Source organism: Dufourea novaeangliae, unplaced genomic scaffold, assembly GCF_001272555.1.
Source record: "Dufourea novaeangliae isolate 0120121106 unplaced genomic scaffold, ASM127255v1 scaffold28, whole genome shotgun sequence".
Taxonomy (NCBI): domain Eukaryota; kingdom Metazoa; phylum Arthropoda; class Insecta; order Hymenoptera; family Halictidae; genus Dufourea; species Dufourea novaeangliae.
This window is the reverse complement of record NW_015373917.1, coordinates 951599-966859: the sequence shown is the minus strand read 5'-3', so window position 1 is coordinate 966859 and position 15261 is coordinate 951599. Positions and strand designations below refer to the sequence as shown.

Genomic DNA, 15261 nt, shown 5'->3' with positions numbered 1-15261 from the left:
TGTAAATTACAGAAATACTGGTCGTATGTGCTACTTCAACATTTCTGTTTTAAACACCTGCCCATTAACCGCAGCAATATCTACCTTTAGAATTATTCTGTGTCAGATTATGAAATGATGTAAAACGACATCGATGATAGTTGCCTATAACCTTATGGAAAGTCGAAGCAACATGTGTGTCTTTCAGTTTAAAATTATGGAAAGATGTGAAATTGCATTCACGACTTAGACTTCCACAATATTCCTCAAACTTCATATTTACCGGCATAGGATAAAATTCATGAATCTTCGCCTTGTACACGTCCCGCGTGAACATGGGATCGAGATCGTCGTTATCCACGATCGTTATTCTCACGGTGGTGTTGGTGGTCCTGGCGGGGACGCCGCGGTCCTGAAACACATCGTGGCACGTAGCCGACAATGACGTAGTCATAACGAGAAATCGTTAAAAAAATTTTATTAATCATAAAAAATACATAAATTCAAATTTTTTGAAATTGTCACGTGCGGCGTTTTTCCTTAGAGCCAAACATATATCGACCGTACCACGGACTTTCACCTGTGCTTTTACTTATGAATAGGATCGGTGCGTGTGTAACACAGCGTCACGTATACTCACCGTGGCCGCGATGACCAGCGTGAACTCGCGATCGCCTGAGCGGTTCTGTGGCCGAATTCTAGTGAAAATTTGCCCTGCTCGTTGCCTTTCACTATCGCGTAGTGGACGTCGCTGTTCGGCGTGTTCGGCTTGTCCCCGTCGATCGCGTGGATCCCACGAAATATCGTGACACCTGCGATTAGACACACGAAATTCGGTTCACCTGCTCTCGATAACGTACACTTTACGATCGCGTGATCGGCCATGAAACTGTCACTTTCGCTTAACTTGACGTTAAGTATCGATTAGTGAAATAAGGTGATTTGCACAGGCATAATTATTTATTATTTATAAAGTTATCTATGAAAATAATATTTGGTATAACATGTTGCTTTTATGCATCTTTAGGTAGTTTTTTATTGAACGACGTAATATATTATTTTGCTGAAATGTAAATAATACAGACAATGTATTAAGCTCTTGAAAAATATTCTACACATTTAGCAATTAAAACATCCACAATAGAAACTATGAGATTTAAATGACCAGTTAGTTCCCACTAACTGATATTAAGCGCTATTAATTTTTCATCGAAATAAAATGTCTGAAACGGCAGCTAAGACTATGTAGTTCGTCGTATGCAATATATCTCACCGACTGGCGTAAGCTCGTCCACGGTTACGTGATAAGGCGCATCGACAAATTGCGGGGCATGATCGTTTATGTCCTCCACGTAGACCGTCACTGACAGGTGCGATGTCACCTACAAGCATAAGTATTAGTATATTAGACGTGCTGCGTGCTCTGAAAATATAGCGTCCCCAAGAAGCGTCTGATCCCGCAGACAATTCTCACGAGAGATAATATACTGGGAACCTCTGTGCTTTAAAACCTCGATCCTCGAACTTTATTTAATTTTTCGTATGCTTATAAAAATCCAATGTGAGCATTATTCCCTAAGAAAGAATATACATATTTTAATATATTTCCAAATTTTCTTCTATTTCAACGATTACTATATCTGAGATAAATAAAAACGTTAACTTCGTGAATTTTCAATTTCTACCTTTATAATTTGACATTCGCCTAGCCGAGCTGGGTCACTTTTGACCCATGTTTCTGGTTCAATGATACAAGAGTTACTAGATGATATTTAGTTATCTAACCCTTCAGTATGGGTCCAAAGTGACCCGAGTCGACCTATTTTTAGTTGGCGATTCGATTAATGTTGATTCACTGTAGTGAACAAAAAAAGATGTTTCTAATAGTTCCGAATTGTTAAAAGAGAGAAATAAATCTCTGAATTTAAAATCTGAAATTGCATAAACATCTCCAGTCCACTTGTTTGGAACAATGAAGGAACAGGAAGACACAAATGCAAATGAAACGAAGTAAATTATAAAAACAAAATTAGAATAGTAAGTACATAAAAGCAAGAACATAAAGCGGAACTGTAAAATGGTTTCCGGAATAAAAGGTGAAAATCTACAATTTCCAGCACTTTTAAAACTACTGCATCCTGCTGCACCTTGCTAATGATCTCACGCAACGTCTCTGTATTTATGCGCGTGTAGGATATTTAAGAACTGTTTTGTTGTTTAAAGTGGTGGAAATTGTGGTACTCCTCCTTGTCTAACTCCTTGTCCTTGTAACCAGAGAAATAATAAATCAAGAGTAGGAAAAAGGATTTGGAGGACGCGGACAATATATGAGAAATACAATAGTACACCCGCTGATTAATTATTTTCGTCTGCTTTTAGGTAATTTAAATTTATTCAAGTGGAGTTTCTTTATAGAGAGCTCTGATTTATCGGCAAAAATGAAAGTAGAAAAGGAAACAAAACCACGTGGAGAAAGTATGAGATTGTAACATATGAACCATACTAAACTAAATAACAACTGACATTTATTGATTGATTTTAATATTCTTCCCGTCTACGCCTCTATTCTCGGTAGTCCTCGTCCGTTCTACTCTTCTCCGTTTCTTCGATATTTAATATCCGCGACGAGACGGGACGCATAACAGTATCGCTTCAGATTTTATTTGCCAAGACTGTATTAACTCGTGAAATCGTCTTATCCGATCGACGCGACGTGAAAAAATTCCTGACAACGTGACAACGGTACCCCCCGTAGGTTTTACCGCTTTTATCGCATACTTTTTACGGTAGTTCGTTTTCAGAATGCCCGTTTCGTTGAATAGTGTAGTAATTATTGTAACAGTAACGCACGGAATGCCAGACTTAACCCAAATATGTCCACCAGTTCTGCTATTAGGACATCTAACAGGTGACTGTATTTTATTGTTTTTCAAGTGACACACAGTTTAATGACAGAAGGGATCGTTTATTGAAAATTGACAGCGGAAATTTTATTTTATTTTAATTTAATTTTTATGAATCTTTCATAAATTACTTAACTTTCCCAAAGTGACAGTTGATATTTCATAACTTTTTATAATTTATAATTTATAGTTTCTTTACAATTTGTACAACGTCTAGACTCTTCGATAGTAACTGAGAAAATATTGTAAACAAGAACATTGATAATAAAATTAAACGATACAATCCGACTTGTATTTAATTGGTACAATGAAATTAATTAAAAAATAGAATGAAATTGTAAAAAAAATTCTAAATGAGAATAGTATATAAATTGAAAAATATAGATTGCAAGTCTGCCCTTAAAAACGCTGTGAACTTTCCCAACAATTTAATAGAATCTATTATATTGAAAATCAGCATAAAGTCCGACAATAGCGCCTTTATCATTTTAGTAATAATACATCAGGAAATCGGAAATCCATCGTTTTGCCGGATTCGATAATTCCAGTGTTGAGTAATAGTCCAGTTTCATTAAAACCGATCGAACAGTTTCGTTTTCGACACCAGTTCGAAATCAACGGCGGACACGAGAGCACGCAACCTGCTTGAAATACGTTGCATAAACGTTGATTAACGCGTTACCAGGGCTGGAAAACCGGTAGCGTGGGCTTGACGGTATCGCGACCGGTACCTGCACGCTCCAGTTATTACGGCGCTGCTTACGGAAAACGAACTAAATCTCTGGGGGAAATGTGGGGTACCGTTTTGGAACTTTTAACGGAACGACACGTCAGTTTCAAAATTTTAAATGATTCGTCTGGTAATGGATCATTTGGAACCGGTGCTTAACCCTTTCGATTCCACTGTAGCCATTTGGCTACCTACCATAAATTACAAAATACAGTATTAGTATCGTGAAGTTTTTCGTACTTGCGAGTATATCACCGTTCAAATCACCGTGTATAATGAATAGTTTATTAAATGATATTAGTGGCACACGACAGAACGGAAGTGCGATAAAGCATTAAGAAGAAATCGATCTCGCGATGGATACTTTCTACAATTTACCAGGGAATCACCGCCATCGCTGTAATCGCAGACCACGCGGAACTTGAGCAGGTTTCTAGGTGATTCCGTGTCCACCAGCTCCTCCAGGGACTGGGCCAGTACCAAGGAGATGTGGGTCCTGTTCGTCTGTTTGTACGCGAAGAAACGGGCGTCTTCATCCTGCAAGCAGTTACAACTCGGTTATGCTATGGTCATATGTGCAACGGTACATATGTCGCTTTAGAATAATCATTTCGTCTGTCGTTCATCCGTCTGTGCTCGTTGAACGGTAAACACGACACACGTTCGAGGATAATAATTGTTTCGTTCATTCGTTGCTTGGAGTACTTTCTTTCCTAACCCTGATTTATGCTCTTGCATTCCATGCAGCACGTAGTGTCAGCCAAAAGCTGAGAGATAAACGTTATCATGAATCTATTCAAGACATTATTAAAGATATTGTTCATATTTTTCTCACTCAAGTTTACATTTACATTAATTGCAGCGAATTATAACGAAATATGTATGTACTAATATTATTTATGTATAAAACTAATATTACTTACATATAGAAATAATATTACTTTATGTGAACTTTAACAAACGACAAATGAAATTAGACTTAAGTTCAGACTTACAAAAAAAGAAAGTGCAAGAAAGCACAATTGAGATAAAAAAAACAGAAACGAATACTTGCCCTATCCACCGGCATAATCGAAAGATGATTCCTCGGATGAGCCTCTAATGACAAGACTTCTGTTCCTTTTGCCAAGTTCTCTGGTACTCGCACGAACTTCAGATACTCCCCTATAGGATAGAACTGACATCCTGCAACAATTTATAAAAGGAAACCGTGACTTTATTCAGAAAACAAAAAATCAATCTTAATATTACATTCGGAAGAAATTCGTTTCGAATACTTTTTTCTGTCAATTCTATTGCATTATATTCACTTCTACTGCTGCAATATACCTCTTCACACAGAGTTTAACATTTTCTATGTATTTTTCACGGTATCGATGCAACATATTTTTCTATTGTTAAAAACCGTAAAGGACGTATCATTCTTTGGAAACTAATTACGAAACTTTTAATTGAAGAAGTTGTAGCCGAAGGAGAAGACTAAAAATCGTGAGACTGTTCCTTAATACGTTGATTGTCGTGTTACTTGTTCGTGAACGAAGCAACTTTTAATTTCGGATTCAATAATGCTTATAACGGGATATTAAATGCAATAAATGTGGTTAAATGTATTAATGAAATTCGACAAAATTGGGTTAAAAATTTGTATAAAATTGGAAGAAGAAATTTTGGTTTCGTAAAAATTCTTGTGGGCACTGTTTTAGAAATTAACGTTGCCGTAACTCTCGTGCATTGTCAAAAGAAATGTTTTAAGCATTATACAGTTTTATATTTCTACGTTTATTGTCAGCGTTACGAAATTTATTTTACGTGTGTAGGATTAAATATTACACACTACAATTAAGTCGCACGTGTTATCCAGTCACGCGTACACATATTTCATTGAAAATGTCAACGACTGTCGAGCACGAGCGAAAACGAGTCTGTAACATTTTTCGCGGTCGCCCCGTAAAAAATATCATTCGATTCGATAACAAGATTTTTCCCTTCTAATCCACCCCGAGGATTGGAATGGTTCAACGTGCCGTAACACGAGGCAACGTAATCAAGTTTTTCTTGTCGTTCAGGAAGCGTTCGAAAGGTCGACAGTTATCCGCCGTGAAACGCATCCGCAGCTTGCCACCCGCCATTTTATACTGCGAACCCTGCAATTTGTATCCGTAAAGTGTCCGAGAATATTCGAAAATCGCCAGTGGCGTTTTTGTTCGACGGTGCCGCAAAATAATACGTTTCTCATTTCTATTGACAGAAATGTAAACAAAAATTGTTCAACCCTTGTTTAACAAAAATTGTTAAATATAGTACAACTCTTGTTTAACAAAAATATTTATATAGTTCAAAGGAAATCCTAGAATTTCATTGGGACGCTTATATGGGACACCCTGTAGTGAAAATTCCGTGTTTTTCTTTTCGCTTGATTTTTGCACAAGGAATTATCCCCGTCCTCGTTTATATCGCACGAATTAAGGCTGACAACACCGTTAACATTCGTGAAACGGTCAAGTACGAGCATCAACGGCGGCAAGAACAGGTACGAGGACGAAGCGGCGTCGGCGTCGTCGCAGAAATATACTTCAACGGGTGAAAAGCAGCGCGCCATTTTATTCCTGTCGACGTGCAAAGTGCGGAGAGGATTCGTATTTCAGGTTGGTTCCGTTGGATCCAGTCCGCGGGCGGCCAGACCAGCTAATTAGCCCGCGAGAATCTAGACGTAAAACATTGTTTCCGACTGCGAAAGGGAAAAGATCGCGGGACGATACCCGTGGGGTCCGTGTGCGGTAGGTGAGCCAAAGTTGGCGGAAGTTTGTGTCTCTCGTCACGGGCAAAAGATCTTATCTGAATTTATTCAGGGCCGTGATCATCATGTCGATCTAAGGAACGCGCAACGCGCCGTGGAATTGCTCTTCGCGGTTACTTTAAACCGATTCGATGATCTTAACCGGTCGATTGTCGCTGTACGAGGCGTTTATTGTTCGTGTTGTCGGGAGAGCTGTGACAATTTGGCAACGTTCACAGGGCCATTTTCTTTTTAGTAGTCATCGGTGTATCCAGTTCACGATATACAGGGTGGTACACGACACTACTGCAGAGCCCTTTTCGTACTCTATCAAACATATTACGCGTACAAAATTGTATTATTTCACTGCTTGGTCCTCAATGGCTTAAATGAACGTTTTCTTCTTTCTTTCGACAATAATAAATAGACTACCGATGTTCATGCATTTACAACAAATTTTAACATACAAACTCCAGTAAACGAAAGACTGTAATAAATCTTAACGATATTTACAAATTATTATCAACATAAAGAAATAAATTTCTATCCCATTTCCATGTTTACAAATTAACGTCTAAAATCGTGAATTTACATAAAAATCCTCGTCAAAATTTCCCCCCTTTTCGTACAATTTCAACGAATACAAACGCGTCACTAAAATACCTCCCACGGAAAATCGAGCAAGAAAACCTTCTCCGGCATGAAAATCACTTTCATTATCTCTCTCGGAGTCCGGTCGGGTGGTGGCTCAATCATTATCATTAGCCAGCCCAAAGTGAAGGTTCACTAAGCTCGGCTGCTACCATTACCTGCGCCGCCTGTTTCGGAACGTTTACAGGTGTTTCCAGAATATATATGTAGTATCGCAGAGGTACTTTCACCCGATCGCATGCCGATTCGAAGCCGATATTTAACAATCGTCGGACACGCATCAAAGTACACGCGGCCGAGTTCTAAACAGATATCGGTTGGACGTTTACGTAGTTCCTTTTTTCAGGTTTTTCCAGTTTATGATCGCCGATCGGTAACCGTCATAAAGCTCCGGTGCTCGGACCGAGAACGTTGTCCTTTTTAACGCGACATGCACTGACCGCGACGAAACACTATATTATCAAACACCGCGTTCCCAGAATGACAGATTAAAAATTTAACTGGACACTAGACGAATTCGATTGCCAATTTGACACGTTGTCAGAACAGCTTTCACGGTTTCGGCCAATTAACCGTGGGGGAGGGCGGACCGACGCGAAATCCTGCTGCCGATTCTTTCCACTAATTATTTTTAATCGAAACACCCCCCAAATCAGTAAACACGGCTTATAGATCCATTTACAAAAATTACTGAAAAAAGGAAACGAAGTGCTGCTTTTTCTATCGTGCGAATTAATTTTAATTGCGTGCAGAATTTTCTTTATGTATAACTTCACAAAGTATATTTGTTATTTTGAGTAAAACAGCGTAGGATGACAGTAATTTGGTAGGTGGCAGTAAATGGGTCTTTTACCGTAATGTTTAATATAATCTCAAGCGCCAGTAATAAAACGATCATGTCATATGCAACAATATAATACAAAGAAGTATTTCTTAATCGGTTAATTTCTCCGTAAACACTTCCGTACCTCCGGAAGCGTCCGTAGTATACCGGAGAACCTGGACGGAAGTTAACTTACGTTTGTTAGCGGAAACAATCGGCGACTCGATTCTTATCATCGATCATCCGGATAAAGCTCCAACGGCGCATAATCCGCCGGAAATTTCGCCGCCGTAGGAACTGTCAAATCACTACAGAGGCGTGCTCTTGGGGATCGTAAATAGACAGAAGGAGGACTGCGGTCGTTTTAAAGAAATCCCCCTCGCAAATCTCGTCTTTCCCTCTGTCCCGTTTTCTACCCCTCCTATTCCTCCCTCTTTTATTCTGTCTCCGTCCGTTTGTCCTTCTCTTTCTCCCACGTGCCGTCCTGCTGTTTTTGCTCGCTCGACTCGATTCGAAGAGAATTACTTTTTCCAGACGGCCAAAAGAAACGTCGGAGGCGAATATTCGACGGAACACGTTATATGTATGTATGTATACATGTTGTATGCGACAATAGATTCGCGACATACCAACTGATTTGTATGTGTATGTATGTCTGTGAATACCGCATTGTCAGTTTACTTTGCATACAGCCTTTTTAGAATTTTCGGTAAAGATTTATATAGTTTTGAAAAAATATTAAGGGCTGCGGTAGGGTTGAAAAACTTTTATCTTTTAACCATGAAGAATTTTGTCGTTCGAGTCTATATGATGGAAGGTCTTAGCCTCCTTTGTGAATACCATATGAATAGAAAGGTATTTAAATGATATTACAATATGAGAGAATTATTTTAATTTTTTTTGCTGGATGTTGCTAAATTTTAATAATGTGTAAAGTATACATATATATTTTCTCTTGTCAGAATAAATTCTAATAGGGTAATCCAGAAAATGGAACTTTACGCGGACAAGGAAGATGATCAATCGATATAAACAATTTAACTTCAATCAATCAAGCATATGTATCGGGTTTTCAAATCCTTGATAGTTCTCAGATATGAAGGGCGGTCGGCCATTTATCTTCCATCAACCTTGTAATTAAAACGGATTGCAGTAGTTAATATTTTGATTATAAACCAACACGTATGGCTGGTGATCGGTCATTGAAAGTTGTTTCGTTTGAATTTACATGATAGGGCTATCGATCTATAAAATACTAGATCTCTAGTCTCAAGTTACAAACAAATAAGTACAAAGAACATTTCGGATAGAAAGACTGTGAACCTCCTTAAAATTTAAAAGTACCACCAACCAAGTACAACATTTTTAGGTGGGTCCTATAAAAAATTGAGCAAAGTTACAGAAAAATCGACGCGTATGAATTCGCAAACATCCCTTCTCAGCATAAAAGAGTCTAAGAGGTCAAAGGAAAATAAATAAAAAAAACTTCTGAGCAATAGTGCACATAAAAATCGATGAACGCTACAATCAGAGTTAATTCTTATTCCTCTGTCACCCTTTAAGTTCCCTAGCCACTGATCCACAATCGAGTGAGCCAGCTTCCCTGCTTTCTGATCGCATTGGAAATCGAAACAGCCTGCCACTCAGGGTCGCTCGCGATTCCGAAACACCCAGTGTATATAACGAAACCGATTACATAACGAAACGGCCCGACTACGCGCCATCGGCCGCTACATGTGTTGTGTGTGGCGTTTACACAAGTAAGCTCGTTCCCCCAAAGCTTCGACGGAAGTGGGACAAGGTCGGACCCGGCGCTTTTCGCACGTTTCCGCGCGCTTTCCATCAGTTCGACGGAGCAACGTGTCGCGGGACACAAGCGTATCGCCGGACATATCCATACATCACTGGCCATAAGTCAGAGACACCCTTTCCCATTAGACTCCGGAGTTCGGCGTGAAAATAAAAAGAACGACTGCCATTATTGCCTTTCACCTGACCATGGAACGGCACTTCGACATTCTTTAGGGCCATATAAACTTTCGGTGTTCTGCAAGTGGGAATGGCAGCTTTGTGTATGTAATCGAATGAAAAATTAAACGATCTCTTATTTATTTTTCATTTAGAGGCCCTTCTGAAAAATTTGCCTCGATTGTTTTCGTTTCCATTGATCTCTTACTGGGTCTATCATCTGCACTCAACTAGCGTAAGTGACCCAATTACAGTTGTTTTTGTTAAGAAATAATAAGAATTATGGGATATTTGTTTTTTCAAGCTCTGTAGTAAGTTTAATTTTTCTGGAATCTTCGTAAAGAAATGTTGTATGGAATAGTTGAAAATTAATGAACTACCAAACGAACGAAAGAAAAGGTTTTTGCGTCTGTTATAGAGTGTCTTTTGTTAACAAATATGCTTTCTATGTCAAATAGTTTTTTCTATGTCAAAATGTATTTTTTATCCACGACTTTAAGGGTTGTTTTCACCCCCTAGATGTGAATATCAGCAGTTACAAAAAATTACTTATCAAATATTTTCCAAAATACTGTCAAAATACTAGCCGCCTGTTATAATTTCGAAAAATAATTTCACAATTATTTCGTAGAATTATTTGAAATGATTAGAAAATAATATAACATGTTATTCTGAAATAATATTTCAAATAATATCATTTCAGAAGTAGCCAGGTCTGAAACCCTTTATGTATTTATATAGCAATTCAAGTGATTCACTACTTATTCTCAAATTTAACAGCACCAGCTCCATTCTCTTGGTCTGTCGAAAGAAAATACAGTTTACAAACTTCGCCAACATCGCGCGATCATTAATGCGCCGCCAAGCTATAGTGGAAGTTTCGTGGAACAATTCATCCCCAGTGCGTTGAAAACTGGTCTGAAACTTGTGCAGCGGGTATACACGCGTTTAAGTAGCTTCGCTCGGTTCATGGTGACAGTGCATTGTCGCCCTCATTCCAGCCCTTCTTGTCTTTCCGTCCCTTCAAGAATGTCCTCGTTAATACACGAGGATGAAAAAGGATCCTCGAGATTCCCCGGGCGGCGCAGCACGAGGCTAAATACACCTTGCTGCTCGCGATCAAAGATCCTCTCCTCGACCCCGATACATCGCGTTATTTCACATGAACGAGTTTAAATACAGTTCAGTGGATATATATTGACTAATTGAAGATGAAAATTGTATTTGGAATTTAGTTCGGAATTAATTTAAATAAATGAATACTTTAACCGTGAATAATCTTTCTAATATATGTAGAGTAGTAAATGAAGGCTTAAAACCGAATGGGACAAGGAAATAAATTATTCACTTTGCATGATCCATATGAAGACTCGCGTAATTTCCTTTAATTTCCTTTTTTAGGGTATCTGGAATTACTACTACATACAGCTAATAGTACTATTTTCAATAATGCCGCAAGGATATTTGACTAGAAACTTAAATTTTGGGTTCATTTGACCCAGTGTGACAACGGAGGGTTAAACCCTTTATTCCCAAATATTTCCAAAACTTAAAATGTATGCAAAACATTATAGGTTTTTATTAGGTGGGCATAAAATACCCGTCATCCGTTCCTGATAGTTCATGTAATAACAAGAGGCTTGGTATTGTGGAGATTAATTAATTAATTTGTGTCTGAACGAGCGAAAAAAGATTCATTAACAACGTACAAATTACAGTTTGAATACATACGAGGCCTCGATCTCACGATCTGAAATGGTAACGATGGGAATGAATGGGGTCCATCTTTCGTGGGCAGCACAGTTTCCCAGTGTGTCCGTACGCGATAGTAGGTCGCGAATAGATTTATCTAAAGGTGTGTGTTTACCTTAGGTAAAGTAAAGAGGAAAGAAACGCAAGTCGAAACATTGCCATTACTTTCCTTGTATTTCCTCTCATTATGGCTGGCGTAAAACTCCGAGTTACTTTTTTTTTATCGGTATAAACAGGAACAGTCGGCGAGTTCCAAGCATTTCCTTCCGCTTTAATAATTCATAGCCAGAAAAATGTTCGAAATGTACAAGAAGTTACAGAAAAATGTGCTTTGTACTGTTGTTTTTCGTGAGTTTGCGAGAGTCTGCTATTTACATGTGTGTGAATCTAAAAAAAATTACTTCTCAATACGATGCTTATAATCATTTGTTGCTTAAAGTTAAAGAAAATTAAATATTACAAACGCGTGTTGAAAGAATTTATGAAAAATTAGAGCCAATATTAAAACTGATCCAGCTTCTTAAATGTATCAAATATATTTTTTGGAAGCGAATGTAATTAATTTACAGCAACTTGAAGCTCAATAACACTTTTACAGATTTATTTTCCATAATAATTTTGTGTGGTATTTATTAATAATGTAAAATATATAACTAAATAACGGTATTCAGCTAAAAAATTTGAAATGACGTAGAATTACATTACCGGTATTCAGCTAAAAAAGTTTTAAATGACGTAGTTATACGTTACCAGTCGCAAATATGTTACGGTGCCGAGGAAAGTCGTACCCTTATTCTTCTCCTTATAAATTACATTGTAAAACTCCATTTTCCATAAAAATCCGCGATCTGCTTATAAACATTCCCACCATCGAATTATAACCTTCCACCAAACCTCGCTGAAGACACATACCTGTCACATGGTCGATTCCAGCGAAGAGCACCAGAAAGCTAGCCACGGCAAGATAGTGGATCCACGGTGAATCCACGTAAGGGGTCCTCCTAGATCGCGCCATGTTCGGTACCACTTATTCGTCCCAGGTCACAGCTTACCCTCGTACATGTCTGAAATTATTCACGATGAATCACGGTCGACCGACGGAACCTCGGGGATGTTGCACCGTGACGTTGCATCCTCGCGGACTGCAACGTGCAACCAAGTGCACGCGGTTCGATCACGGTATCCGTGGATGCCACGGACAAGATGTCGTGGCCTCTCCATAGGTTTACGTGGACGCGCGAAGGCGTTTCACGGCGCAATTAGACCCGCGATCACGAAGTAACGAGGCTCTTCTGCGTCCCGTAACAGTATGTTCGCATTGAGAGGGAAGCCACGGAGAGGCTGCGTTCGCCGTGTGCAATTAATTTCAAGTTAAAGAAAAAGCACGAGAGGGCACCCGCGGTCGCAATACATTCACGTCCGCGGCCGGATCGTGTGAAAAGTAGGATCACAGAAAGAATTGTCTGGGGTACTAAAGATGTAAACATACAATAGGTATGTATACGTGAAATCGATCATTTGACAATAAAATTATAAAACAAGGATCACAGAAAAATTGTCTACAGTAATAAAGATATAAACACAAAGTATCTATACTATGTGAGAATTGATCGATTGAGAACAGTATTGTGTTAGTTTTTTTTCTAATTGAATTCAAAGCTGTTGCAAAAGTTACAAATCTGCGCAAGAGGAATGCTAAGAAACCGAGGACATATTATCACCAAAATCTGTGTCGACGTTTTTTGCACACCACGATTTCACTTTCGACGGTGCCAGTGACCGTAACTCGAACAAATTGGCGTTACGCGAGACGCGGTTGTCAATCAATCTGACATGTTCTCCGTAAAACTTCTTGGATAGATAGAGAACCTCTGCAAAAACACCGACCGTTTTCGAAAAGAATCCGATTTTTTGTTTATCACGACTGTCACTCAATTTCTGCCACGTGTTTCGATTCCTGTATTTTAATTGCCGTTTTCATAATGATGCACGCTGTCGCGAACAATTTGCATGAAATACACGAGAAGAGAATTAGACAGAATTTCACTTTACAAGAAAAATGAAAAACGATAAATAGACATTTCCAGGCCTTAACCCCTTGCCTTGTAACATCGAGTCAGACTCGTGGTGACGATATCAAAATTGATTCAACAATTTTACGTTGTTGAAACAATGTAATATGAAATTATAGAGCAGGTGGAAAATTCTACTTTATAATTATCCATAATGAAAGAATCATAGAAATGTTATGAATCATAACTTATGATCATATTACGCATCAAGTATCAGTTATTCAAGTCTGTATGAATCCTGTAATCCGTTTACCTAAGAAATATGCACGATCATCCTCAATAATACACTTTCATGCAAGTTCATTTCCTGAAAGTAACGTCGGAGTTCATCAGTTATCCTTGATCTAACAATTCATCAATGAACAGTTATTTATCCTTATAGACTGTCTTGCAGAACTTCACGAAAGATACACAAAATGCTTATTAGCAAACCTGGTAATGGCCATAGTGAACATTGATTATAAGTATTGTATGTATGTACGTTATACGTTTACAGTATGTACAAGGTGATTAAAAAAAGGGCCTATGCCTTTTAGTGCTTATAGTATTCACCGAGGAGAGTCAAAAATCTCTAATCAACATAGCTCCTAAAATCAATCCTTGAAAAAAAAAATTTGTTTTCACTTTAGTTAGACATGTTCTATACATATGTATGTCTTCCTTTCGTTTCAATACGAAACTCATATCTGCGGATCATAGATCGACGTACATTTTCAAATATTCCTTCCGTATCTTACATTTCCTGTTGTCAGCAACCTTGAATTAATACACATCTAAACCAGTTTTCCTTTTTACATTCAATATGATGCAAAAGAGACTCACGATATTGAAAGCTAGTTACATATGTATAATAGTACATTTTACTTAAGACCTATGTCAATTAAATATTATATTTACGCCTCTCGATGAATACTATAAGCACCTAAAGTTTCAGACCCTTGCGTTATCATCCTACATTATTTCACAAGAAGTTTCATGTAAACAAACATTTTTGCAATATGTAATTTCTCTTCTCCCATTAGCAATCTACATCATTCTTTTTCTCATCAGCAATCCTAACAAGCGCCCAAAAATCGTACTCCATCAACTGGATATCCAATTTCGTTCCGAAACAGACTTTCTCGAGATCAACGTTATAATTAACCGGCTTTTAAATGATGAACACTCTACCACGCGTACCTACCCATGGATCATTGAATTGACCTTGATGAACCCGTAGATCCAGAAGTCTAGGAAGAGTGAAAGAGACAAAAGCGTGGGGACGACACGGAAAGAGAGAGGGAACGGGCACAAGTGAAATACCAAACCTACTTTAAAGTAGCGGAGGAATGAAAGCCGTATAAATTTCAACGTTCCAAGTGCAAGGACAGTGCCACCTGCCGCCGCGGCGCTTTCTACGAGGACGACGCGATCCGATTACGGGGCGAACGGAGGGAAACAGAGGCGGGGAATCGGATACGCTGCTTTAAGCGAATTCTTTTCCGGGATTATTATCAAGGATTCCTCGCCCCTACCGCACCCCACGTCCCGGCTACTGAACAAAGGGGTAACAGTTTCCAGGCTTGGGGATCTAGCGCGCCACGAAAGGACGACGTTTCGTGTGTCCT

General features: G+C 38.6%; 1 protein-coding gene across 1 annotated transcript in view; it reads right to left on the bottom strand.

Moving 5' to 3' along the window:
• Positions 1-12597, bottom strand: part of LOC107194239 (cadherin-89D) — a 28956-nt gene extending 16359 nt beyond the window's left edge. Inside the window, 7 exon segments of the mRNA XM_015583830.1 lie at positions 263-391; positions 620-657; positions 660-791; positions 1253-1361; positions 3991-4149; positions 4667-4797; positions 12495-12597. Of these exon segments, the coding sequence (XP_015439316.1) occupies positions 263-391; positions 620-657; positions 660-791; positions 1253-1361; positions 3991-4149; positions 4667-4797; positions 12495-12597 (801 nt within the window).
• Positions 12598-15261: the final 2664 nt, after the last annotated feature.